Source organism: Sus scrofa, chromosome 2 (assembly GCF_000003025.6).
Source record: "Sus scrofa isolate TJ Tabasco breed Duroc chromosome 2, Sscrofa11.1, whole genome shotgun sequence".
Classification (NCBI taxonomy): Eukaryota; Metazoa; Chordata; class Mammalia; order Artiodactyla; family Suidae; genus Sus; species Sus scrofa.
Genome location: NC_010444.4, coordinates 41619973 through 41647810, shown reverse-complemented (window position 1 = coordinate 41647810; position 27838 = coordinate 41619973). Strand labels below are relative to the sequence as shown.

The 27838-nt window shown below is 52.0% G+C and overlaps 1 protein-coding gene across 1 annotated transcript in view; it reads right to left on the bottom strand.

Moving 5' to 3' along the window:
* USH1C (USH1 protein network component harmonin) overlaps nt 1034-27838 on the bottom strand; it is a 52985-nt gene continuing 26180 nt past the window's right edge. The window contains 15 exon segments of the mRNA XM_021083274.1: nt 1034-2224; nt 3287-3342; nt 4669-4671; nt 5146-5252; nt 7238-7337; nt 7663-7716; nt 8285-8326; nt 9098-9148; nt 10452-10571; nt 14137-14619; nt 15152-15268; nt 16899-17051; nt 21498-21547; nt 26291-26415; nt 26780-26845. Coding sequence (XP_020938933.1) covers nt 2098-2224; nt 3287-3342; nt 4669-4671; nt 5146-5252; nt 7238-7337; nt 7663-7716; nt 8285-8326; nt 9098-9148; nt 10452-10571; nt 14137-14619; nt 15152-15268; nt 16899-17051; nt 21498-21547; nt 26291-26415; nt 26780-26845 — 1654 coding nt within the window. The 3' untranslated portion in view covers nt 1034-2097.

Below are 27838 nucleotides of genomic sequence, written 5' to 3'. Positions count from 1 at the left end.
AGAGAGGCGGCTGGGACCATGTTGTCTGTGAGAGGAACTGGGCCATATCACAACACCCTCCACCCTTTTAAAAAATCTTTTTCGGCTGCTCTGCAGCATGTGGAAGTTCCCAGGCCAGGGATCAGATCCAGGCCACAGTTGCAACTTACACCATGGCAATGCCCGATCCTTAACCTGCTGTGCTGGCTGGGAATCAAAGCTGTGACCTGGTGGCTCTAGAGCCAGCGCTGATCCCATTGCACCACGGCAGGAACTCTCACCATACACCCTGAGGTGACCTTCTGGGGCTTTTGGTCATTGCATTTTCTGGAGCTGGCACAGTCCCTGCCACATGGGCTTTACTTTCTGTCATCCTTCTGCTGAAAAGCCCAGTCCAGTCTGTCTGCTGCCGCCCCAGCCCTCTGCTCCAAGCCAGGGCCTGGTCATTTGATCATGGCCTCTGTGTCAGTCCCAGATCCCAGCACTAGGATCTGTGTCTCACTCTTGACTAGGGGTCAAAATCTCACGATTTTTAATTTGACAGCCTTGATGCTGCTGCCCAAATCCACACTCACGTACATCAGCTGGGAAAGAAGTCTTTATTATATTAATGAGTTTGGAGTAAGGTTTGTGGCATCAATCTTAGCAGCAGTGAGAGAAGAGAGAGGAGAGGGATGGAGAGAGAGAGACCTAGGAGTCAGATCCTATTAGAATTCAAGGGAGGAGTCCCTCAAGGCTGAAGTCACAGAGTCAGAGGAAGGACAGCAGAGTCTGGATTGCAGGAGCCCATTCAGAACGGCTGGCTCCTTCCAAGTTGGCCTTCAGAGGAGTGGCCTGAGATGCTCCTTATGCAGTCCTGCTTTAGGGCAAGGGAGTTTGCCATCCTTGAGTGCCAGCTTTGGGGTTCCTGGGGGTGCCTGTAGGCTGCTGTCTCTCACGGCTGCTTCTAGGCATGGTGTTCAGGAGGCTGGGTCCAGAGTTCTCTGGCTTTTAGGGGTGAATTGGTTTCTCCTCTGGATTTCAGAAGAAAGTCCTGTAGGAAGAGGAACAAACCAGGCAGTGCAGGCCTTGTGGGTAAGGCTAACAAAAGGGAGCTCCCCCTGTCCCCTGGCAGTGTAAGGCCCTGCTGACCTCTAGCCACCCCTCTTAGTGCAGGCCCCAAGCAGCCACCCCCCAGTCATAGCCACGGCACACAGGGGGCCAGGGAGGGAGAAGAAGGGGCATCTTGGATGAGGTAGGAGGGGACCAGAAGCAGAGGAGTTGAGGTCCCTTGCAAAGAGCAGATAACAGGTGACGGAAAACATAGGGCCACCGAGGCCATCCCAGAAGCCATGGCATAGTAGGCCAACTGTCTTGGGTGCATGAGGCCCTAATGTTTTGAGAAACTGCTGACAGAAAAGTGGACAAGTCCAGACTCGGGTCTGCCCCAGATGCTGCCAGCTGTGGGCTTTCCATCAGTTTCACAGCCATTTGCCAGCTCCGTCCATGGGAGCAGCCCTGTCACAAGTGGGCAAACACATCTCAAAGTTGGGCTTCCCAGTGTCCCACAGATAGAGTCTGGAATCAAGTGGGAGAGAAGGCACAGAGGACAGTCTGGTCTGAGCAGGGTTTAGGCCATGACAGGTCTCAACAGGACATGGACAACTCTGAAAGGCCAATCTGGGTTCTTTGGACCAGCTTTAATTGCCTCTTAATTGCCCTGGCCCCAGCCAAGCTTGGGGCCTGGTGGAGCTCCCAGAAGGTGGCACTCTCAGGGAAGGGGAAATCCAGGCCGTGCTGCCTCTGGGCTCTTCCAGCCCATCGTGCCTGATTGGAGGCACTGCCTGTGCCCAGCAGCGAATGGTGCTCCCTGTCCCATCCTGGGACCCACGGCAGATCCCCAGGGTTCTGATGAGTCAGGACGCCCAGGCCCCCAGCATTGCTACGAACTGGGCTCTGCTTGGCTTCCCTGAGCGGGAGGGCCTTTGAGTCTGGCCAAATTCCAGCGCGGCCAACAGCAGGCTTGGTGGCCCTTCAGGGACCCCCTCCAGAGACCAGTCCAAAGAACCTGCCGACAGCATGGGCAGCAAATGGCCACTGCATGCAGTGTGGACAGACGTGGCCCTGCAGCCCGCCTGCCTATTCACCGTGGGGGCTGCCAGGCTCCAGCTGCAGGAGGAACCCGTGTCTAAGCACGGGAGCATGGTATTCAAGGAGCTTTCGGACCGGCTGGGGGCTCTCAGCTGCAGAGGAGGGGAGAGAAGAGCTACATACGCAGAGCAGAGCAGGAAACACAAAACAGGGTTTGGTTATTCCAGGCAGAGCACCACCAGATTTCTCCCTTCACTAGGTCTCGGGTCCTGTCTAGGCCCTGGGTGCCAGAATTAGTTGCTATAAGCCCTTGACTTTGCTAAGATGTGCACGGAAACCAGGTGCAGCCATGAGAGGCAAACACAGCGGTGGCGAGGTGATGCGATGAAGCAAGGATGGAGGCCAGTGAGAGAGGCACACGCAGAGGCAGAGGCAGAGACAGAGACAGAGAGAGACAGAGAGAAGACAGATGCAGAGAGGCAACAATGGAGACGCAGGGACTCAGAGCCAGAGGTAGAGAGAAGCAAGAAAAAGAGGGACGAGAGAAAGGGGAGCGGGATGAAGGGAAGACGGATGCAGGGGAGCGGGATGTAGGGGAGAGAGATTGACAAGAAGGAAGGGGGAGAAGGAGGGAGCAGAAGGAGAGACAGAGAAAGAGATAGATCCACACGGATACAGAGACAGGAATGAAACAGACAGAGAGAGACGGAGGTACAGGGCATCATCGCAGAGAAAGAGGGAGGCAGGGCGGGGCTCCCTGGAGAAGCTGAAGGGTGGGGCCAGAGCCTAAGGGGTGCCTGGAGGTGCAGAACAAGGGAGTGCAGTTAAGGGCAGGAAGACCTTCCAGGGAGAAAAGCACACAAGGCTTGAAGCTGACAGAACAGGGTGAAGTTCTGAGTGGGGAATCAGAAATCCTGATGTTTTGTCCCAGCTTCACTGTTTTACTTGGGTCTGAGACCTGGAACCTCTCTGGGCTTCAGTTTTCCACATGGCAAGAAAAATCTGGACAAGACAGACTTGGAGGCAGCTCCGACGATGCTTGAGGACAGTGACTTAGTTCTAGGCTTCTCTAGCCTGGGAGATTTTTAGGATCAATTAGTACTAGAAGCTGTGTGATGGGGCCATTCCTTTAGGCTGGATGAGGACTGGGGCTGGGCTGGGAGAAGGTGGCCAAGATTCCAGAGAGGAGGAGGAGGAGGAAGAGGAGGTACTAGGTCAGGTGTCCCCAGACACTTACAGCTCATCGTCATACTCCTTGGGGGGACAGACGGCAATAACAAGGTCAATCCAGTCCTGTGGGGAGAGGGCATGTGACTCTGGGGCATGCTTGAGGGACAATGGCGTGTCCGCCCCTGACACTCCATCTCCAGGCCAGGGCACTGTGGCCCAGAATCAGCCAGCTGGGGCCTTCTTCCCACAGGGAGGTGGGCGAGGTGGGGCTGGAGGTCCTCCTGGTGGGAGGACCAGGCTGGGGAGGCTTCCAATCTCAGAGGCTTCAGAACCATAGAGGCCAAGGGAGCCAGGTCCTTGAATGACACCAAGTTCCCAAATGCTGATGTGAACCAAAGACAGGCATCAACCTCAGAATCACTTGGGGAATTTCTTAAAATTCTAGATTCATGGACTTGGCCCCAGAAATCTGGGGTTAGGTCCTGGGAAACAGTATTTTTAACAAACTCCTTAGGTCATTCCGATGCATAGCCAATTGGGGAAGTTCAGGCCTAGATTTTTGCTCTTAACATTTGAATCCTCTCAATGGCATCACTGCCATTCTTAGCCTGCTCATCACTGTCTGTCCTTGGCTTGGTTGTGTCCAATAAAGCTTTTGTGAAATACCACTAGGCACCTCTGCCATGTGATAGCTCCTAATATTGAACTGAACCCAGGACCTCCCTCCATTCAATCCAGTTCTGCCCTTAAGACCACAGAAAACAATTCTGTTCCCTCTACCCTAATGCAGCACTTCAAATAATCAAAGACAGTCATCATGTTACCCGTAAGTCTTCTCTTCTCCATATCCCTTCATGTGGGTCCCAGGCCCATCTGGTCAGCATACTCGGCACTGAACTTAATACCTCAGGCTCAGCTGCCTGCATATAGTTGCACAGGTTGTGCACTGCACAACATGAGCAGGCACCGTTCACACTGTAGACTGTAGGATGGCACCCCCTCGGATTGTGCAGCACACAGCCTGGGAGATCTTATGTGATGGCTCTGACTCAGGTAGATGTCTAATGGGCACAGAGCAGACTATCACCAGCCCTTCTCCATTCTGGGTGCTCTACTTCTGTTAATACTTTCTAGTAGCCCCAAGTACTCTCTCTTTTTTTTTTAACTATTTTTTTAAATTAAAATATAGTTGATTTACAATGTTGTGCCAATTTCTGCTGTACACCAAAATGACCCAGTCATACATATATATACATTCCTGTTCTTATATTATTTTCCATCATGTTCTATCCCAAAAGACTAGATATAGTTCCCTGTGCTTTAAAGCAGGACCTCATTGCTATCCACTCTAAATGTGATAGTTTGCATCTACTAACCCCAAACTCCCAGTCCATCCCACTCCCTCCCCCTCCCCCTTGGTAACCACAAGTCTGTTCTCTATCCAAGCACTCCCTTGATTCCTGTTTGGTGTGTGCTCAGAGAAGACCTTAAATCTTTTTCTGGGGTGGGTTGCCACGTGTGGTCTTCTGGAGTCGATTTGGGCCACTTGCTTTTTGGACTCAGGGTCAGAAACTGACTTGTATTTTTCTGAATCCTATTCTTGTCAGATTAAGACCATTGGCTGGAGAAAAAGAATATGTGTGTGTATGTATATATATATATATATATATATATAAAACTGGATCCATTTGTAGTACAGCAGAAAATAGCACAAATTTAGACTGTAAATCAACTATACTTTAATATTAATAATAATAATAACAAAAGACCATTGTTGGATGGGGTATATAAATGTCATCCCAGGGTTGCCTGGTCTTTGGATATCCACACTGGGATGGGGCCCCCTGATGGTAAGGCCCAGATGCAGAAGCCAAGGTCTGAGGCAGGCAGGCAAGGGAGGGGGGAAGGGAGCGGGTTTGTTCTTACCCCCTGATTCCAGGCCTTCTGCAGGGCGGCCTCAGCCTCAGCCAGGGTGTAGTCTGTTATGATCTTGCCATTGATGGCCATGACCTCATCCCCTTTCACAATGCCACCTGCAGGAAGGGAAGGCTGGTTGACCCACTGGGCTGTATGTGGAAAAGGGGGCGTCACTGTAGGGGCACAGCAGGGGCCTGGCTCTTGGATTCTGAAAGCTCACATGAGCTCAGAAAGCACGAGGGCAAACAACCCACTAGGTTACTCAAAGGGCGCTTCCTTTCCACCCCATCCGCACACCCTTGCCCCTGCTCAGCAGATTCGGGACACTAGTGATGAATGATTGCCACCCTAGCTTTCATACGGGCCTCTGAGTGCACAGGGAGGCAGGTGTGCATTTTCAGTGAGGTTACCAGAAACACGAGCTAGTTCTGTGAGCCGCCCCTCTCTGTGCTCCAGCTGTGCCGATCAGCTTTATGTCCCTAAGCAGATAGAGCTCTTTCCTGCCTCAGAGCTTTCACATGCTGTTCCACCTGGAACATTTCCCCCCTCTCTCTTTCTTCTGTTCTTCCAGTACTGAGCTGAAATGCCTCCTCCTCAGAGAGGTCTTCTCTGATCCCCACTCAGTCTCAAGTAGATCTTTCTTATTTTTTGTAGTATCCTGGTCTTTTTCTTCACAGCATTTTTCATAAGTTGGTTTTTTTGTTTGTTTGTTTTGGTTTGGTTTTGTCTTTTTAGGGCTGCACCCACGACATATGGAGGTTCCCAGGCTAGGGGTTGAATCAGAGCTGTAACTGCCGGCTTACACCACAGCCACAGTAACGCCAGATCCAAGCCATATCTGCCACCTACACGACAGCTCACAGCAACACAGGATCCTTAACCCACTGAGTGAGGCCAGGGATCGAACTTGCATCCTCACAGACACTATGTCAGGTTCTTAACTCCCACATTTTCATCTTGTACAAACCAAAGATGGAGGCTTGGGGTCAATAAGGCTGTGGTTGGGCTGGGGCTTTGTAAGGTAAGGAGGGCCCAGGAAGTCACCCACCCATCCTGGTCCCCTTTCCCTGTTAGACATGGCAGACAGGTGGAGCCAAGCATCAAGCCTCCTGCAATTGGCACAAGAAATGAGGACAGAGAAGGAGTGTGCAGGCCTGGCAAGTAGCAGTGGGCTATGGCAGCTGCCTAGCCTGGCAGGCCTCCTTTCCTATAGCTGAAATGAAGGCTCAGAGTGTCTCCAAGGTCACCAAGGTCACCAAAGGTGGCAAAGCCAGACTCACCCTAGTGAGCCACAGAAGCCTGCTGCCAGTGTGACCAGGTGGCTTTCTCATCACTCCACCTCCTGCCACGGGCCGGCACCCTTCCTCCATTCTGTCACCTAGCGCTTGTGGGACAGGCTCTAGTCTCTGACTGCCGAGAAGGGATCTGATCCCGGGATTCCCGCTCTGGCCTGCAAAGGTGAGGGGGCTGGGGCTCCCCCTTCAAGGGCCCCTATTCCTCCACTGGGGAGCACTGAAAAAACCACCTAGTCTTGGAAGAATAAATCATTGCTAGCCCGCAGCAGTCCAGACCCTTATTGTCAGTATCTGGTGCTGCTGAAGATGTTTTCACCACTAGGCGGGGAGCCCCTGGAGCACAGAGTGGTGACTGGTTGGCTGTGTGTCTGCAGGTCCTGGCACCATCATATGTCTGCGGGCAATGTGCGGAACTAGATGGATAGGTGGGCAGATCTGGAGGTGGGAGAGCATTCTTTCGTTTTTGTCTTTTTAGGGCTGCACCCGCGGCATATGGAGGTTCCCAGGCTAAGGGCTGAATCAGAGCTGTAGCCATTGGCCTACGCCTCAGCCACGCCAGATCTGAGCCACGTCTGTGACCTATACCACTCATGGCAATGCCAGATCCTTAACCCACCGAGCAAGGTCAGGGCTTGAACCCGCATCCTCACAGATACTAGTCAGATTTGTTTCCACTGAGCCATGACTGGATCTCCTGGGAGAGGATTCTTCAGAAGTGTCAGGCCACTCCCAGCAGCGCTTTTCTGGAGGACCCTATATAACCATCACACCATTCCCAAACCAGGCTGTGGCTGGTCTCCACTCACCGTGCCGCTCAGCAGCTCCACCCTCGTAAACAGCTGAGACGACCACCTTCCCGATTGGGGAGTCCACACCGCCTTCCAGGGCCAGGTCTAAGGGTCCCTCCTGGTAAGAGAAAAACAGGCCTTTGAACCCAAGCGGAGAACAGACCGTGGGCACCTAGGCACCCAGAAGCCTCTTGTCAAGGCCACAGAGAAGGTGGAAGAAGCCATGGGGGCAACGGCAGTGCTGTCAGGGAGAAAGTGGGGCATGGATACCCAGTGTAATGTGTGGTCCCACCACAGGAGGGGACACCCCCAGGGGGACAGAGGAGAGTGGGGGTCTGAGAGGTCCTCCAGGAACCACCTTGAGAGTGGGAGAAGCAGGGGACCGAGATGGCTGGGGGCACAGAAAAGGGTGGTCCCCACCCAACTTCCATGCACCCAGGTACCTTCTTAATGCGCAGCAGCCGGACATCCTTCCCTACGATCTGCTCTGGGGTGAACTAGAGAGAAAGACGATGGGAGCTTTGAATCTGTCTCAAGGATGGAGGTGGGGCATGGGGGATGGGAACGCCAGGCACCTGTAGGACATCAGGCCCCACAGAATATGTGGACAAGGGGACCCTGCCCAGCCCCACCCCCATCAGTCTTCAACTGGGGGCCCCTCGGACACACACACACACACACACACACACACACAAAGATACGGCCACACGAATCCCAGGTCCTTTTTCCCTGGGACTATTGTGAGGACTGGGTGAGAGCCTACCTTGTAAACACACAGCACAGTTCCTGGTTAGCGCTCAGCAAGTGTTTAACTGTAGTTATAAACCACACACACACACGCACGCGCACGTGTGCCCACACATGGCCCACAGAGTTCACAGTGGAAGCTGTTAGAAAGCAGCCTTCACAGGAAAGAGCAGTTGGGGCCTCCTAGGGGCTCTTCACAAGCCCTGCTACCTCCTCAGGACCCCCGGAGCCCAGAACACACCACCACCAAACACTGTACATTGTATCCCCCACCCCCCACTCCTGGGGCTACTCCTGGGGAGGCAAGCTATCTCTCACCATGGAGCAGGGGTCAAAGCCTTCCTCGTATTTCCGGAAATCCTGGAAGCAAAAGGAGGGTGTTAGGATGACAGAGCAGAGGCCCCTGAGGGCAGAGGATGATGAATAGGTGAGAGGTTGGGGAGAGAGTGAGGGGCAGGTGTGGTTCGCCTGGGTGATGCAGGGAGGAGGTTGGTAGCTCAGACAGAGCGCCCCCGCCTGGAGAAGCAGGAAGCTACAGAAAGCCTTTGAAAATCTCAGGACCTTGAACCCTGCACTGTTCCAAAGGAGTGGGCGGCTGTGGCTGGCAGGAGCACCCACTGATGTCTAGGTGGTCTGGGCAGGCAGTGTTGGCCTTGCTGAAGGTCTCATTGACCACAGGCTTGGGTCTTTTAGGCCCTGTCTCAGGTGCTCCAAGCGGCCACCTGCGGCCAGGTTCAGGCTCTGCAGACGAAGCCCAGCTTTTCTATCCCCAGTGCTCTGTCTGACTCTCTCCCAGGCTGGAGCAAGTACCCGTCTTGGCCTCTGTGCCCTGAGGGTTCCCCCTGCCTGCTCCTCTATGAACAACCAGCAGCAAGAGAAGCAAGCCCCCAGGGACCCTGCTGCTTTCTCAGCTTGGGCATGGCATCTTCCTAGCCCAGGGTCCCCGCCTGACATGAGACCCTTCCCACTCCCTGACCACAGGCAACGGGGCATGCAGTTCTGAAGAGAGGCTCCCTAAGGAGGGCGCATGGGGCCACCTCCGAGCGGACAGGCACTCCCAGAGAGAGGTCAGAGTGGGAGAGGGAGGAGGTGGCGGGGAGGACCACAGACGCACGGCGGGTATCATTTTACTTGTCGGAATGCTGTCTGATAAACCACCATCCTCTTCAACATCTCCTGTGGCTGCCAGAAAAAGAAAATAATTCCACACTGGACATTACCAGTAGTTCTAGGCTGCCCCCTGGTGTCAGACCCCGAGCCTGCCAGCCTGGGGCTGTCAAGCCAACATCCCTCCCCAGACAGACACAGTCTGATTTACATCAGGGGCCCCCCAGATGCTACCCAGTCCTAGTTAAGTCGACACCACCCCTTGCCATCAGCCTGAAGACACAATGCGGATATGTCAGCAGCTGTCACAGGAGCATGAAGTTTGCTCTTTGGGGAGCTGACAGGACAGCTAAAGCTCAAAATAAGTATCTGAGCTGTCCTGTCCTGACATTTGGATAGGGTTTCCTTGAAAGGGGAATATAAACTCTGGCATAACCCTTCCCACTGGGGTGGGAGGCCAGTGAGTGGCCAGCACCCCTGGAGGGGGATGCATCTGAGTCCCCAGCTCGCTCAGTGTAGGTGACCAGCAGTGGGCAGACCCTCCCCCAAGACCACACCACACACTCCCAGCCCCATCGAGAAGTGAGACATAAAACCCGCTTTGGCCCATTAGGGGCAGAGGCTGGCGCAGCTGGAATCCCTGTAGGTTCTGGCAAAATGGCGGGTAGGTAAGAGTCTGAAAGACTCTGGAGTAAACAGACAGTCCTGGCTCTGCCTTGGGCAACCTGCTTAACCTCACTGTCTGTTTCCTCAGGTGCTAAATGGGAATAATGACAGGAGCCCTTTCACTGGATTGTTGTGAGGATTAAATGAAGCCATGCAGAGCCTGACTCGTGGTAGGCTTGTAATAATCTGAGCTGTTCAGATTATTATTATTATTATTATTATTGTCTTTTTGTCTTTTTAGGGCCGCACCCACAGCATATGGCAGTTCCCAGGCCAGGGGTCTAATCAGAGCTCTAGCTGCCGGCCTACGCCAGAGCCACAGCCACGCAGGATCTGAGCCACTTCTTCGACCTTCACCACAGCTCACGGCAATGCCGGATCCTTAACCCACTGAGCAAGGCCAGGGATCAAACCTGCGTCCTCATGGATGCTAGTCAGGTTTGTTAACCACGGAGCCACGATGGGAACCCCCTGTTCATATTATTTTAGATGGCACACTGGGCTGTTAGGTGAAGCAAGGAGCAGGAATTTTGCTGGTTGTGTCAATACCCATTTACACTCACGTGGATTCGCCCCTTAATGAGGTTACAAGCTGGCATCTTATGTGAGTTGGTATCCCATCTCACGCTTTCCCTAGAGGCAGCAGAAGCCAGGGGAGACAGCCCTTGCCTGCTCCTCCAGAGATGCCTCGGAGGGGACCCGCAGGGCTTACCAGGACCTCGGATTTCACAGCTGGCCTGTAGATGAAGTTGGGCTCCTGGTGGACCATGACAGGTTTGGAGATGGTGGACACGCCTGGACCTCGTGGAGGCTGTGGGCTTGGGCAAAATGTCTACAGGGGTTAGTTTAAAGAGAGACCCATGTGAAGTCATGGTGGGGGTGGCCCAGGCCAACTGTGGCACTTTGACACACAGGCAAGTTCACACCATGCTCAAGCTGAGCCAGCCTGGTCTCTTCACCCTGCCACATATCCCAGGGGAGTGAGCTTTAGCAGAGACACAGAAGTCCATTGGCTGCAAGGTGTCCCAAGGCCACGGAAACTACTGGGTGGCTCTGAGGAATCAGGGACTTGAGTCAGAGCCTGTTAACGGGGGTGCCAGCAGGCACTGTCTCTCAGAGGATACACTTGCAAGGCTCTTTCTCAGGGGCCATGGGTTTCGTCCAGCCTCCTCTGTCCCTAAGGAGGCAGCTGCCGTTTCTGGACTGCATACGCAGCACCTGCTATTCCTGGTGGGTGGGCAGAGTCTCTGGAGGCGGGGGTTTGGGAGGGGACCAGTAAGAGCAGCATCCAGGAGAGCTGATGCAACATGCCTGCTTTGGTCTAACCCACTTGATCATCTTGGGCAAGAAGAATCAGATCACGACCCTGCCCTGAGCCCTGCATGGGTCTCCACCAACGACTGAGCTCCTTGGTTTGACCCCATGAGCCTCTCTGCCTCCCTTGGTGGCCTCTGCCCTCTCTCCTTTTCACCTTTCTCCCCCTGCATGACTTGAGGCTCCGAAATGCCAGGCTTTCTTGCCTAGAGGCTCATGCACACGCTCTTCCCTCCTGCTTTTCCTGCCCAGGGGTGAGCTTGGGAATGACCGCCTTTAGGAAGCACTCCTGGATCTTTTCCTCTCCCCGCCCTCCCCTCATCATAGCACCTGCATTTCCCTCATCCCCACAGCAGCAGGATAGCTTCCTGCTTACTTGTCTGTCCACCCAGCAGACTCAGCCCCGGACTTTTGTGGTGGTTCTCCGGTGCCCAGCACAGTGTCTGGCATACAGTAGGTGCTCACTGAACATGTTGCATGAACAAATGGATGACTCAGCACTATGGTGGGTGCATGGGGCAGTGCCTGGGAATAGGAATGGCCCTGGAATGCTTCCCCGGGCAGGTGCCAGTGTGGCAGGCACAGATGCCGAACTGACGTAGGTAGGTGTTTGCTTCCACCGCCTGAGACCTGCTGGTGGCAGGGCAGACAGTGCAGATGTGGGATCACCCACGCTTCCTCCAGCCATGCAATGATCAATGGCCAGGAGCATGCAGAGAGCGGGAGGTTGTGCAAGGGCCAAAATGCTGATGCAGGTGGGATGAAGTGAACCAAAGCAGCTGACCCTTGGCCTTTGCATCAGAGACAACCCTGGCTTTGATGCTGCTTAAGACATTTAGGGTCCGGTTCTTCAGAGGCTCCTCCTGTGGGGGAAGCTGTTAACCTTCTCTCTGCTCTAATTGGGAATTAAGCGGAAACTTGGTGATGCCTGGAGGAAGCCCAGAAAATTGGCTCCTTTTTTTGAATCTCGACCCTCACTCAAAAGGTCGCAGTTTACCTCTGACTTCATGTTTTCAGCTTCACCCAAATTTTCTTGTACACTGATCTGTCCGGGATCATAGCTAATGTCTACTGAGCAATCGTATGTGCCTGCCATTCAAGTATTAACTTAGAATGAGTTCATGTTGGTTTTTTTGTTGTTTTTTGCTTTTTAGGGCTGCACCTGTGGCATATAGTTCTCAGGCTAGGGATCAAATCGGAGCTGCAGCTGCCCGCCTACACCACAGCCACAGCAACGCAGGTTACGGTGATGTATGCCACAGCTCACGGCAATGCCAGATCCCTGATCCAATGGGCAAGGCCAGGGATCAAACCCACATCCTCATGGATACTAGTTGGATTTGTTCTGTTGCGCCACAATGGGAACTCCCTGAGTTCATGTATTAACGCATTTGATCTTCATAATAAGCAGGTGCCATTAGTATTCCCGTTTTTATGGATAAGGATACCCAGGCTCAGAAAGATGAAGTAACGCATGCCCAAAGTCATCCAATCAGTGACTGAGCCAAGAGTCAAACCCAGGCAGTTCCTTCTGGTTATCTGTATGTCCCCTGCACCTGTGATACCTCTCTGCTATCCTCCAGGTATCACCATCCCTCGAGGCTCGGCTCTACAGAGGCGCCTTCACCCTCCCATTAAAATGACGCCCTTCCACAGCATCTAGACAAGCCCTTTTTATGGCTGAATCCTGCCTGGTTGGCCACTAGTACTTCAGATGGCTAAGTCCTGGAGAGCCCAAGTGGCCAACCGCCTCTGTGTCCTCTTCAGCACTGCTCCCCTCTGCCTGTGCAGAGAAGCACAAGCAAGGTGCTCAATCAATTACTGAATTGAATTTGTTGAGAAAAGCTGCTCTCCCTCTTGGTGGGGGCCACTCACAAGAAGGATATGGACCTCTATGCCAGGCTAACTCAGCCCCCTGCAAACCTGCTCAGGCTGGGCAGGGGGTGGGGGTGGAGACGCCTCCCTGGAGCAGACGGGCTTTGCTCAGTCAGAGATCAGGGCTCAGGACTTCAGCGAGAGGCCCTCTGAGAGTCTCCTGCTGGAAGCTGCAGCCTCGCCAGCATCTGGCACTTCCTTCCCTCCTGCCTTCCTTCCCCCAGGCTCTCCTGAATGCTCTGAGATGTTTATTCTGCACTTCATGCAGGAACTCAAATCCATGCAGGAAAGTTTAAGAAAAAGAGCTGATCTGGTACTACTGACTGCCCTCTCCCCAGACCCCTACTCTTAGACAACATGAGCTGCTTTAGTTTGGACCAAAGTCTTGGCCTCATGGCTACTGGGGCAGAGAAATATTTTGTTTTTCCCTCCAAAGGATTAAAGCTCAGTGTCTTCCTTGGGGATTGCCTTTTAGTCTTTGGATTAAGAACAACGAATGAGAAATGTCTTTTTGAGAAAGATCACTGTTTGGCCTGCTGACATCCAAGAGAAAAACCCCTAAGTCTTTTAGTAGTGAATTTGAAGCTTTCTAGGAACCATCCATCTTCATTTTTTTTTTTCTTTCTGTAGCTGGAAGTTGGCCAGAAATTTTGGGGTATTATACTTCAAGCTAATGTAGTTGCCTAGTGCCATAGAAAAATGGCACAGTAATGTTCTAATTCTGCCTTGGACGGTGTTATCACCTCATTTATGGAGCCCAATATTGCCCCCCTGCTTCCCATCTCCATTTTCCCCTGTTAACATGAGGATTCATTCCCCCCATTCAAGGCTTTCTGAGCTATATCAAGAAATGACTGACTGTCATATATAAAGAGTGCTGGGTATTCATTAACGGAGCCCTATAAATATCACATTGAATGTTACCAGCCCATACTAGGCAAGAGGTGCAAAGAGAGAGCAATCAACATTGATACTGCTACTCAAGAATCACGGGCAATTCACCATAAACTACAGCACTTCAAAGTCAGCAGAAAACATATACATGCAGGACCTCCACGACATGCAGGCTGGGGAGCTTGTTCCTGGAAGGTGGGCTTGGGTGATATCTCTCCCTGCCCTCACTCACAGGAGCAGAGGAGGACATGGGAAACAGGAGCCCTGCCTCCTCTTGCGGTTCCCCAGCATAGCATGCAGAAAAGAGGTAGTACCTTGGGGGTGGGTGGGAAGTTCCGTTCAGGGACCGGAGAGTTGGCAGGCTTCCCACCGTGGTTCTTTGCCTCCCAGTTCTCTGCTGGATTGCCTAGGTCCCCAGCGCGGAAGGTGTGGTTGCCCAGAGCCTCTTCCAGCGCCGAGGGCAGTGGGCGGGTAGGAGTGAGGTCTTGGGTGGGAATGGATGGTGGGGGAGGGATGGGAATGGGGGGTGGAGTGCGCTGCACCCAGGGCGAAGAGGAGGCACTCATGAGGCCGGATGACGGAAGGACAGGGGGTGCGGGGACCTTGCAGGGTGGGTTGGAGGGTGGAGGGTGGGGCATCACAGGCAAGGCGGAGGCAGTCTTGGGGGGATAGTAGAACATGTCCAAGGGGATGTCATCCAGGTCAGTGGTGTGAAGGTGCAGCCCACCTGCAAAGCGTCTCAGGGGTGGCGCCAAGGGGGACACAGAAGGTGGGGGAGGCGGAGGCCCTGTGGTCATCTGGGGCGGGGGTTGCAAGGAAGTTCTGTAATCATCTGCCTGGCACCCTACTTGACAATACAACACATATAATGCTCTTCTGTTTCTCTTGCTGCTGGAGAACCATCCTCAAAAGAGAACCATGGGGGTGTCACTTCTCTGCCACCTGGATGCCTAGCTAATTCCATACCCAGTGGTCAGTAGGGAGTGTCCAAATGCAGAAGAATCCCGAGTTATGTAGGTGATAAGAAGATGACCATATAATTTAGCATCTAACCTGGAACACCCTTGATGGCTAAAAGGGCACTCTTAGGAATTATGCTAAGGCAAGAGTTATGGGATCATCCCAGATGAACTGGGACTTACTGGTCACTCTGGAGAGAAGCCCAGAAATGCAGATACATCCCCCTTCTCCAGGGAGGAATGGGGAGTGGGCTGGTAGGCAGCCCTGGACAGTGAAGCTCGCCAGTGGCCATCCTGCCTTCCGCTCTCCCCAAGGTGGATGGTTCTGAAGGCAGCAAGAGGGTCCATGTGGAAAAAGGGGCTCTGTTACCTCTGAGATCTCATTATCAGCAGAGGAAATCTGCTCCAGGCGCGTCTGACAGAGCCTTTCCACCCAATACTGAATCTTTTCCGATTCCTCAAGGTCTTCCCGCTCTGTCTCGGACACCTGGGACCCAAGGTCGGCGCAAAATGGACAGGACAAAAGACACACTTGAGTCAGGAGCACAGAAGCACTTCTTTGAAAAAACCAAAAAGCACTTCTGCTGAATATGTCAACTACTTAGAAAAAGCCCGTTCCAGCTGGTCCCAGAGAAGGTGGAAATAAGGCGGAGGAAGTTTTGGGGTGTCAGGCTGACTAACAGCAGGTATAGGCAAAATCAGAGAAGGGGCTTATGCATTATGTGGGATTAGCTGGCACTCTGACCCCTACCAACCCTGAGGCTCTTGTGATTCTCCAAAAGTGGTCTTTTTGTAGGCTCCCAGCACATTCCAAATTTTACTCTTTTTTTTTTTTTTTTCCCTCCAGGCTGCCTTGTCCTCAGAAGCACAAGTTCAATTTTATGTTTAATTTTGTAGCTAATTTGTTCCTAATGCCAGATCTAATGCACTTCACATTTTCCAGGACTTCTCTGGGTTTGTAATCTAATCAGCTTGGCATTCTGATTCGTGGAAGCATTAAAGAGAAGCAAAAACAATAATATCGCCAACAGCTAGGGAGTGAAAGTCACCCAACTCACCTAGGAAATGGGAATTACTTGTGCTGGGAGACTACTACTCTTTTTTTGGTTCACCCACAGCACGCGGAAGCCAGGGATTGAACCTGCGCCACAGCAGTGACAACACCAGATCCTTAACCTGCTAGGCCACCAGGGAACTCCTGGAAGACTACTTTTTGCCATGTTTTGAAGGGGGCAGCTTTAGATACATCCTGGAGTTGAAGAGGTCTAGCCTTAGACACATCCTCTGTTGACTGGGGGGAGCCTCAAACTCACAGCCTGATTAAGTGAGGAGACCCTCAGACATCCCACTGCACAAAGGGGTTAGTTTTAGACTCATACCTTTAGATCTAAGGCAGATTGGGGAAAACTGGTCTTGGAGCTATAACCTGAGTTGGGGAGGCGAGTATCAAATTGACCAGATCTTTTTAAAATTATTATTATTATTTTTTTAGGGCCACACCCGCAGCATATGGAAGTTCCCAGGGCCACGTCTGCAACCTACACCACAGCTCACACCAACGCCAGATCCTTAACCCACTCAGAGAGGCCAGGGATCGAACTTGCAACCTCATGGATCCTGTCAGGTTCATTAACCAGTGAGCCATGAAGGGAACTTCATAAACTGATAGATCTAATGACAGGTGGGTAGAAAGCTAACTTCAGATCCACAGTCTGAGCAGAAGGGTTTGCCTCAGCCTCATCTGCACAGGGAGACCAGCTTCATCGCCACGCCAAGGGTGGAGAGGCATTTCCTTAGGCTCATACTCTGGTTGGTAGGGGGCAGAGGAGACTCAAACCTCTCGCTAACCCAAGGCCTATAATCTGGGCAGAGAGGCTAGCTCCTGAGCGAGGGGGCCAGCCTCAACCCCAAACACACACCTAAGCCAGAAGCTAGTCTCAGACGACTCTGGATAGGTGGGAAGATCTCACCCTCCAGCCTGGAGAGGGGCCAGGCTCACTCCATCCTTGGACGTGTTCTGGGAAGAACAACTCCAGCCGGTTCCCTGGGAACCTGGTGGGGACCAACCACAGTGCATTCCCAGGGATGCCCGGCCAGCCTGGGAGCAGGACACGTACCTCCTGGGCCAGCCGGTTGATCTTCAGTTGCTTTTCCTTCTCCAGCATTTCCTCTTTCTCTTTGTAAAGCTTTTGCTCAAACTCCAGTTCCTTCTTATTCTTTCTCAACTCCTGCAGGCTATCATACTTGGCTTTCTTCTTATCTTTCCCTTTCTGAGCAGAGGTAGTGTTGTTTATATGACAAGGGTTAGAAGGTAGTGTCGACACCCATGCACCACGGCACACAGGGTATTCTGTCCTCAGAAGACAGCAGGCAACCATCCCATGGTGAGCCCCTCCCTCAGCTCGGCCCCACCACACTGGGCACCAGATCTTAGGTTTAGGACAGGTAGGATGCTGCTACCCATCCTGGAGTGAGTACGCGGAGTGAGACGAATTCCCTTTGCCAGCCAGGAGAACTGGCTTACTAGTCCAGACAAGCTGTGTGACTTTGGCTAAATTCCTTAACCTCTCTGGGCCTGATTTAACTCATCTCCAAAATGGGGGAAATACTTACCCACAGGTTTGCCACCTAGAGCCAATGAAATAACATCTGAGAATGAGCTTTGAGGTGTCAACGGGCTGTATTTTAAAAAGGCATTGCAGGGAGTTCCTATTGTGGCGCAGTAGAAACGAATCTGACTAGTACCCATGAGGATGTGGGTTCGAGATCCCTGCCCTCACTCAGTGTGTCAGGGATCTGGTGTTGCTGTGGGCTGTGGTGTGGGTCACAGACGCAGTTCAGATCTGGCATTGCTGTGACTGTGGCGTAGGCTGGCAGCCATAGCTCCGATTCGACCCCTAGCCTAGGTACACTGGCTACTGGCTACACATGCTGCCAGTGTAGCCCCCAAAAAAGGCAAAAACAAAAACAAAAACCCATTGTAATTATTTCCTAGCATCTGTCAAATGCCTTCTCTATCATCTGGATATTCAGACACCACAGATGCATCCTGATAGATTCTAGACATGACCTGGGAGAGCTGGCTAAGCTCATTCACAGAGATCTTCCGTCCTGAGCTAGAGGAGAAGGGTGTCAGCCTCAGACCTGGGAGGCCAGCGCTGAGACATCAGACTTTGGCCTGATGCTTAAACTCCAGACCATTTCCTCCTACAGAGTCCAAACCCACTGTCCCCTCCGAATCAGGCCCCTGGGCTTAGGCCTAGACCGAGAAACCACAGGATTGGGAGAAGGTGGGAAGGGCAAGGCGGGGAGGACAGCCTAACTGCTTTTCACTGGCCATCAGGGTTCAAGAGGACTCAGGGAGGGAGACACAGGGCAAACAGGCTGCTTTTTCTGTTGGAATTAGACCCACAAAGCCTGCTTTCCTTGTTGTTTCACCCATGAACTTGCAGGGAAGCCAAGGAGTAAGGAAGGAAGAGCATTACGATTTATGGGCTACCTATGTGCCCAAGGATTTACGCGATGATCTCATATGTGGGTATCACCCCCTTTCTCTTGATGGAGGAGCTGAGGCTCAGAGAGGCGAAGTCCCTTGCATGATGCTGAACATCTAGTAAGTGATGGCGCCAGGATTTGGACCTGAGTCTTCCAGGTCCCACGGTTGTCCTACAGTGCCCTGATGAGCTGGGGGCAATGGGAGCATGTTAGGAGGGAGCGTCAGCTCCCAGCACACAAGCACAAAGGATGGGCTCACAGGAGAGGGGCTGGCAGAGGGAGTCGACACCCTGGGCAATTCCTGGGGGAAGGAGAAAACCTGCGTGTACACTGAGCTAACCCCACCCCCTACCAGCCTTCCTGGTGCCTGCTCCCAGAATTCCTGTATCATGCCAGCATCCAGGGAATGAGGAGTTGAGTTTCCCAGCAATGGACACAGCATTGTCCACAGCTGGAGGGGCTTGATGGGTCCCTATGGCCTGTCACCAAGTCCTTCTGCCTCCCCTTCTAAAGACAAACTTCATCTCTGTGCACAGGTAACATGAAGCCAGTCTCCCATCACCCAGGCACAATGGATGGGGCCCACAGGAGGGGGCTGGCAGAGGGAGAGGCAGACACTCCCTCCCAACATGCTCCCGTTGCCCCAGCTCATCAGGGCACCGTGGGAGAACACCCTCCCCAAGTGGTCCATGAGCCACTCAAGAAGGTGGTTCTCCCTGCCTCCATCCTGCTTGGTTCCTTCCTACCCTGTTCACTAGACTCTCGGTTCAGTTGATAGATGAATCCCCACCATCATGTTATAGATTCAGACAGTTGCCCAAGAGGAGCCAGAAACATCCTGCCTAATGGCAGCTCATTAGAATAAAGGCATGGCATCCCATAGGGACCACTAGAACAGGCATGGTCATTTTACTGGTTAAAAAAAAAAAAAAAAAAGCCATACACACACACGATTTTAGAGCTAGGGCTCCTGGCTGGGACAGGTGGATGTGACAGTTTCGATTCCATCACCAAGAAGGCAGCACCTGTTTATGGATGCGGAAAGGCAAGTTGCCCCATAGCATTGCATCTTGATCTCACACTAGCCTTGTCCATATGAGCTACTTAGCTGTGTGGAAATCTGCCTCCCCTGCCAGACTGCAGGCTCCTGCAAGTAGGGCTGGTCTTCATGATTTACTCAAGCAGTGCTGGGGAAAGGGCTGAGTCAGAGCCATGAATCCTTCGGATGCTGGAGTAGACTTTGTGGAGCCACAGGTCTGGGCGTTCTGAGCCCGAGAGGGCTCAAGACACCAAGTAGTTATCTTTTCAAATAAGGCGAATCATGTGCATTACTGACCATGGCCATAGAAGGCCACTTGCAATACCTGGGGACGGGGTGTTCCAGCTTCTGAGACACAAAGCATGTCACGTGACTCTAGGAAAAAACGTCATTGGACTTTCAGAGCCACTGTGAAGGATGTGATTCTGTTGTCCTTTAGCCGTCAATTAAATTCATGGCAAATATCCTTTGCGGTCCAGACCGAAAGGAAGGGCAGGTGGCGGGGGCGGGGGGAGTGGGGGAGGTGCTCTTGCTTCTACCTAGAAGCACTGTCTTTTGGAAGGAAAACCAAAATACCAGCTCTTCTGGAACGACTGGACTAAGGAGTAGGAGGAGACAGACCTTTCTCTTTACCAACATACCAACAGCAATTTTCAAGTGACATGATTGCTGATGGGAGGTGGGTGATGTTGATGGAGAAGACGCTAGTTCTTTTTTTTTTTTTTTTGTCTTTTAGGGCCGAACATGCGGCAGATGGGGGTTCTCAGGCTAGGGATTGAATCGGACCTACACCACAGCCCATGGCAACGCTGGATTCTTAACCCACTGAGTGAGGCCAGGGGTTAAACCCGCATCCTCATGGATAATAGATTCATTTTCTGCTAAGCCGGGATGGGAACTCCATTTTTTTTTTTTTTTTTGATGCTAGTTCTTATACATGTACCCAGTTATTTGTGCTTGGAAAAGAATTTATCTAACCATTTCTTTTTACCACTTTTTCAAGTAAAGTCCTGTGTGTGTGTGTGTGTGCGTGTGTGCATGTGTTGTCCTTCCTAGCAGAGATGATACATAGAGAAGAAGGAGGAATTGAACCCAATGAGACATCCTAAGCCAGAGTCAGTCCACAAAATGAAAAGGACAGTCTCATGAGACCAAGTTCTTTCTGAGACCAGGGTGATATAGCAAAGAATCCCCTGAGAGGCTCTAAGTCGATTCAGTGCCATACAGATCATGATCTGTGTTCCTAGGCGAAGACGTTCACCTCTGCCAGGAATGACAGAGCTTTCTATTATCTTAACAGTACCAGGTTAGAGGAAGGGGGTAGATGTTTCCAGCATGTCACACATTCCCATTTTACAGGCAGGGAGACGTTACCTATCACCAAGGTCACTCAGCTGCCAGTGCTTTGGTTTCTGGGGAACTGACATCCTGCCAGAAAGAGCCAGTGGAATGATAACACCTCAATTAGTTCACCCAGATTTATGCTGATGCCTGATTTCCAAATACCAAGTCATTTCGAATGTCCAATCTACAAATATTAACAGCAGCATTTTCATAATCAGATGCCAGAGTGATTTAGAAAGAAAAAGGCGAGGGGGTTTTATGGGGCCTGGAGATAGCAATAATAGGATTTAGGGAGAACATTCAAGGCCCCAGAGGTCAGAAAAATGCATTATCCTGGGCACATGCGGAGAAATTTCTGAGAGCCAGGATTGGTGTGGCTCTTTAACCCAACCCGAGGCGGCAAAAACCCCACCTTGGCAGCCAGTCTATGTCCGGCATAGTCGAGCCCATAACCTGCATGGTGTGCATGCAACCTGATTTTTCACTTTGTCTGACCTTGACTTCTGTTCTTGGCCTGTTTCTAATGACAGAGAAACAAAGTAGAAGCTTCCAGCCATGGCCCTGCCCCACCCTGTGCCCAGTGGGGCTGGTGCCAACCCAGGGGGTACCTGATGGTACCTGGGCAGGTCTCAGCCCATGAACACATCCCCTGATGATGCCTCTGTGACAGGCCCCGCCATCTGGCATCAGCTTGACAAAGAGGCTCAGATGGGGTTAGTCCCTCCCCGCCAATGAACAGGTGGTCACTGAGAGGTGTGAAAGAAAAAGAAGACAATGCTTGGAAAAGGTCAAAACCCACGGCAAACTCAGCAGCAAACAGCACTCAGTCCTGGCCTACCTTCCGGATGGTTGGGAATTTGCCATCGTAACGATAAAACCACCCAAAAGCTAGAAGAACAAAGAGAACAAAGGGATGAGAGGAAGTTCAGCTCAGCCAGAGCATCCATGGGCAGCAGCCCGGAGCTGGGTTCCCAAGGAAGGCATGGCTTTGTAAGATGATGAGCAGCCTTGGGAAATCCAACAGCAGAACCGCATCCTCTATCCGACTCTCCACTTACCTGGCCTCACCTGGATTGTAAACGAGGCCCAAGACCACCTGAGAAATGGCCTGATTCCCGGGGCCACTGTCAGCTGCCTCCCCCAGGACACTGGCTTCAGAAGTCAGTGCCAGAAAGTCAAAGAGAAAGCCCAGGATAAGATTTTCCCAATAAGAGCCATAGTCTGCAAACACAAAGCCCCCTTGAACAAGGCCTCTTCTGACCGATGTCAGGTCCCTCCATCCAAGAAATGACCCAAAACAAAAGGGAGCCTGGGTCCCTACCTAGAAAGACCATCAAACAGAACAAAACTGTCTTGTCTCACAAGGCAGACCATGTCCTCTGCTTTCAAGATGGAAAAAGAAGGCAGTGGCAGGGTCAGCTCTGGAAAGGATGCTCAGGCAGCACCGGGCTGGAGACCTGCCCCAGAATAACATATCCTCACCCAGGCCAGGTCATCAAGGTCCCAGCCCCCTGCCTTCCCCAGGCAACAGCATGGCAGACAGGCCAAGACCTCAGAGCTGAAGCTCCCTGGCCAGAGATGATGGCTTAATTACACACCCTTGACCAACCTGAGTTCTGGAACAGATCTTGGGATCTTGAAAGCCCCCTGCTGGACCTTGCACTACCTGTTTGGTTGCTGGATGCTGGGGAGGTCTGGGGAGTCCTGGGGGAGAGGCCAGAGCAGCAGAGGAAGGACTTGGGCTTGGGCAGAATTAAATGTTTAAATCAGCGGTTCACGCGTGCTGGTATACACCTGCTGACACTTCAGCCTGACCTTGAGTTTTGTCCTCAAGGTTCTGTGTGCAATGCTGGACCAAACTGGGGCTTAGAGGAGCGTCACAGACTCCAGTGATCCCTACCATGTACTGGCCCCTTGGAGCTGGGTGTCTGCAGGGATGGCAGGAGGAGGCAGGCAGGGCAAGCAGAGCAGCAAGGCCAGGGAGCAAAGCGGGGGCTGCAAACCTGCTCTCCCTGCTTCTCCGTGCCTCCATCCAGGTCGTCTGCCGGGTCAGACTCGGGGTCCATGTCCAGATTATCTACCCGGGAAAAGAGGAGGAAGCTGGTGAACCAAGAGGGACTTGGGAGATGGAGAGGACAGAGGTGCTTGTGGGAGCATGGAGGCCTGTGACCAGGTTCCTTCTTGGGAGCTGGGAGGTCGGGGGCAAGAACAGCAAAGGGTTCTTGCTCTGGGATGGTGCATCCAGTGCTTTCAACCTTGGAAGCTCTCGTTTCTCCATCTGTAAAATGGGCTAACAACAGGGACCTCGGATCTGACAGCAGCTTGACGACCATTTTCAAGTTTGGCTGAACCTTGGGAGGTACAGTGCTGGTGACGTGTAAGCCAAGGGCTTGCAATGGCAGAACAGAGCCTCTTGGCTTCTTCTGACCATCCTTGGCGCTCTGGGTCCCCAGGGGACATTGGAACTGTGTGTGTGGCAGCAGATGGAAGTTCAGGACTCCGAGGAAGTAAGGAGAGCCCGTGGGGTTAAAGGGGGCACGTGTGGTTAGGAAGATATGAATTTTGACCTAATGTGGAGAACAGCAAACCATCCTTTCCAGACTCTGGCCTCCCTGGGGCTCTGGAAAGTAGTGTTTGAGTCCACTATGAGCTGCCTAATAATGTCTCAAAATATTGATTAGAAGAATTTTCTCATTAACCTATGAAAAGGCTATGAGTAAATTCCTTTGCTTTTGGCTTGGTTTATATTGATTCAACAATGGAGCACTGATGCTTTCTTGCTAACAAGGGGGATGGCTTAATAAAACAGCGAATACAAATGATTACTTAATAGTTATGTAGGAAAAAAGACTCAACCTCAAAACCATGGGGTCTAATGGGGGTGGCGGCTCATAGATGGGTCCTTGATGAGGAGAAAAGCCTAGATGGAAATCTCTTATTTAAACTTCTTTATCTCTCAAGCCTCCTTCCAGTCCGGGATCTAGTCTGGGATCCCTCTGCCCCTCCCCTCCACTGCTTTAGCTAAGGAAAGCTATCCTGGGGCCTCTGTGACAGTGTGTCCCAGCTCTGAGGGCTCAGTGCAATGTTGGGGTTCTGCTGGGTTGGTCACAGGGGTGGGGGTGGCAGCAAAGCCCCTGGGACACATAGTGGGGAGTGGAGCAGTCTGTCCCACCCCTGTCATTAGGATGAGTGGCGTTATTTTCCAGGCAAGAGATGCTCCACATTCTTGCCTATCTGTTTGAAAATGTGAGGTCCACAACTTAAATGTCCATTGACAGATGACTGGATTAAGAAAATGTGGTATATGTACACAATGGAATACTACTCAGCCATAAAAAAGAACAAAATCATGCCATTTGCAGCAACATGGATGGAACTAAAGACTCTCATACTCAGTGAAGGAAGTCAGAAAGAGAAAGACAAATACCATATGATATCACTTATATCTGGAATCTAATATATAGCACAAATGAACCATTTCACAGAAAAGAAACTCATGGACTTGGAGAACAGACTTGTGGTTGCCAAGGGCGGGGGGGGGGAGTGGGATGGCCTGGGAATTTGGGGTTAACAGATGCAAACTATTGCCTTTGGAATGGATAAGCAATGAGATCCTGCTGTGTAGCACTGGGAACTATATCTAGTCACTTATGATGGAGGATGATAATGTGAGAAAAAAGAATGTATACATGCATGTATAACTGGGTCACCTTGCTGTACAGTAGAAAAGTGACAGAACACTGTAAACCAGCTATAATGGAAAAAATAAAAATCACTATAAAAAATGGAAAAAAAATGCACAGGCACCTGAGTCAGCTGACTGGACCCCCAAGTGGTCGGGGAGGGGCTGGCTGCAGCCTGGTTCTGTTGGCCCAGCAGGGCCAAGACCATTCCAGGAATGGGGAGAGGGCAGGAATCAAGCTGGCTCAGAGGCCTTCCTGCATTTGACTAATCTCCAACGTTGAATTAAATTGCTGATGCAAATGGAGATGGATGAAGGCAGCAGCTGCTTCAGCTCAGACTGGCAGACTCTGGTCATTGATCATATGCTTCGTGATGTTCCCTTAGAAAACATTTATATCTTGAGCACAGGGCAAGTTCTTGCTCCTTTTATGCGAGAAGTTTGATTTGGTTAAAAAAAAAAACCACCCTAAATAGACAGCTAGAGAAAGAGTTTTTATTTTCTACTGTTTCTGAGAGGGTGTGTTTGCTCCGAAGCCAAGACCCGATCTCTAGGAAGGTAGTAAATTGACTAGGATTACTTTCATGCAAAGTAATTAAAATCGATTTTTCTCCTTCGGAAGCTCCTATTTCACTGCTAAGAGCAAATTAGCTCCCTGTCTAAAACATAGATTATTCACCAGGAATTAAGCTCTGGCCACATCCTCTACTAATACCGAATGTCATGGGGACAGTTGATGAGAGTGTGCTTTGTCCTTGGGAGAGGACCCGAGACGACATGGTGCCCCAGTGCCAGCAAGGAATGTGCTGGGAGCTGTTTGCCCTGAGCTATCCACATGTCCTGAGCCTCTTCATTGACCCAAGTGGCCTGTGTTGACAAGGTGATGTTTCCTTAGGGCTCAGGTATGATCCAAAGTTGGGACCAGAGCTGTCCGGACCCCATCACAGAATCACAAATAGCTGCCACACAGCAGAAGTAGGGAACCTTGGTTCTTGGGTGCAGATTCATCCTATATTGGGAGGGCCCCAGGTCAGCTGAGCTCCATCAGCTGGGATAGAATCTGTTCCATGTCAAGGACCAATCAGAACAGCGGTAACGTCAGAGTAAAGGCTCAACCAGGCATCCAGGACCTGTGATCGCCATGGTCCCCAAGCTTCCTTGCTCCGGACTCCCCACGCCCAGCCCACTGAAGAAGCACTGAGACAGAGCCCCCCACTCTGCCTGGTGGTGTGGGCTGCCCCTTGAAGAGACATCCTACCAGCCAGAGTGGAGAGCAGGGGGACAGGGGAGCAGTCGGTGGGGGCCTGGACTGAAAGCGGAGCTGGGAACACAGGACAGATGTAAGGAGATGGGAGGGGCAGAGGCTGCTGAGGTCCCAGGATGGCCAACGTTTGGTGCCTGGGAGGGGCCCACAGTCCTCTCCCGACTCCATCCTTGGAGAGGGGGACTGCGGTCCACACACAGGGAGGCAGGTGGTAGGGGCACTTTAGGTAAGTGCCTCCTGCAGTCACCCATCAGGTGTGGACCACCAGAGTCCGCCTCTCATATAAGCCCCTTCCTGGCTTTCTTGCTGCTGTTTTACCCTTGCCCCAACTCAGAGCCGGCAAGAAGGACATGACACCCAACGAACTAAGGTGACAGTCCCACGAGCAGTTCACATGTGCCCCAGATCCCCTGACCCTCTTCATCAGTCCTAGGGCACACGCCTGAGTCTGTGTCATGGGGAGAGCCTGGCAGCAGGCCCCCAGCAGGGACAAGAAGAGCAGGCAGATCTCACCTCGTGCCCTGGCAGACAGCCCCTGGCACGTGGCTGCCCCTCCATGAAGAAAGCCAAAGCCTATTCACCTGGGCAGGTGGTAGTGGGTGCAGGCAGACCTGTACCTCTGTGTAGACCCCCAGGCCCCAGAAGGAAGCCCACCCCCGCCCCCTCCCTGGCACATGGTACATACACTTTGGCTTGCGAAGGGGTACTGGGTGCACCTCGGCAGTGATGGTTTTAGGCGACAGCAGCTGTTCCTTTGAGCCCCAGTCTTCTTCCCACTGCTTCTTAAACTTCTCTTCCTCCTCCACGATTCTGAAATAAGGCGCCCACACCTGTAACTGGAGTCAGAACCCTCGCAGGCCCGCCTTCTGCCTGTTGGGGAACCCTAACTAGCCTGGGGAGAAGCCACGTGGTCCTAAGGGCAGTGAAGAAAACAAGTCCCTGGCACTTGTATTTTAAATCGAGTGTGAATCGCCACCCTGGCAAATAGAAGGCTGTGTTCCAGTTACCTTAATATGATGGATTTTCCTAGGATTATGGAAGAGCTACAAATAAAGGAGGCACCACCAGGGTCCAAGGGGGTCAGGTAAACTGGGCCTGGAGGTGGCCTCTGGCTGGCCACACTCTGGGGGCACACTTATGTCCACACACAGACACGTGGGGCCAAGGCACTCACTGTTCCATCTCCTTCCGGTATCTCTCATTTTCCTCTGCTGCCTTCTGGGCAATTTCCTTCTTCCTTCTGAGACACAAATGCAGGTTGGCATGTTGGAGTCTATGCAGGAGAAGTTAACTCTTCCTTGTAGCTAATCTCTCATTTGAGAAACATTGTAAGTATTTCTTCCAGGCTCCCTTCTAAGGATGCCTGGTCTAGAATTGGATGCTGGGGAAGTGGGTCCAAAGCAGTCTGGGCCTGGTGTTTTTTTTTTTTTTTTTTTTTTTTTTAGGGCCACACCTGTAGCATATGGAGGTTCCAGGCTAGGGGTCTAATCAAGGTTACAGTTGCTGGCCTGTGCCAGAGCCACAGCGATGCCAGATCCGAGCCGCATCTGAGACCTACACCACAGCTCACGGCAAAGCCAGATCCTTAACCCACTGAGCAAGGCTAGGGATTGAACCTGAAAGCTCATGGTTCCTGGTCGGATTTGCTTCTGTTGCACCATGATGGGAAATCCTGGGTCTGGTATTTTGGGGTATCTTTGTTTGGCACCACTGAGCAGAGATTCTGTGCTGCAGGAGACTGGAGGCAGGTCAGTGCAGACCACACTCCATGGAGCCACCTCTAAATGCCAGGATAAAGTGTCTGACTGAGTGAAGTCCTCCCAGAGGAGGGTCCCAGACCCTAGGGGCAAAGCTGGGGCTGCTAACCAAGACCAGGGTAATGGGCAGAGGTACCCCCGGGCGTGGCTCTCCAGTCTAACTCTGTGATGGGGGAGATGAAAGGATCCTGTCTGCTTTCCTTTCCTAAATTCTTTTATAAAAAATTGTAGTTGATTTACTATGTTCTGTCAATTTCTGCTGTACAGCAAAGTGACTCCTAAATTCTTATTACGCTCTTAGAATGTATCTGGATTGGGATTTTGACAATATTTTTGATTTGTGAATTGCTTGTCCCATTTATTCTCTCAGTCATCCTCCCAGCCACTCTGGGGCTGGTGGAGCATGGTTCTCATCACCATAGATGGGGCAGCCAAACTGCCTGGGTGTGAATTCTGCAGCCTGGCCACGTCTGACT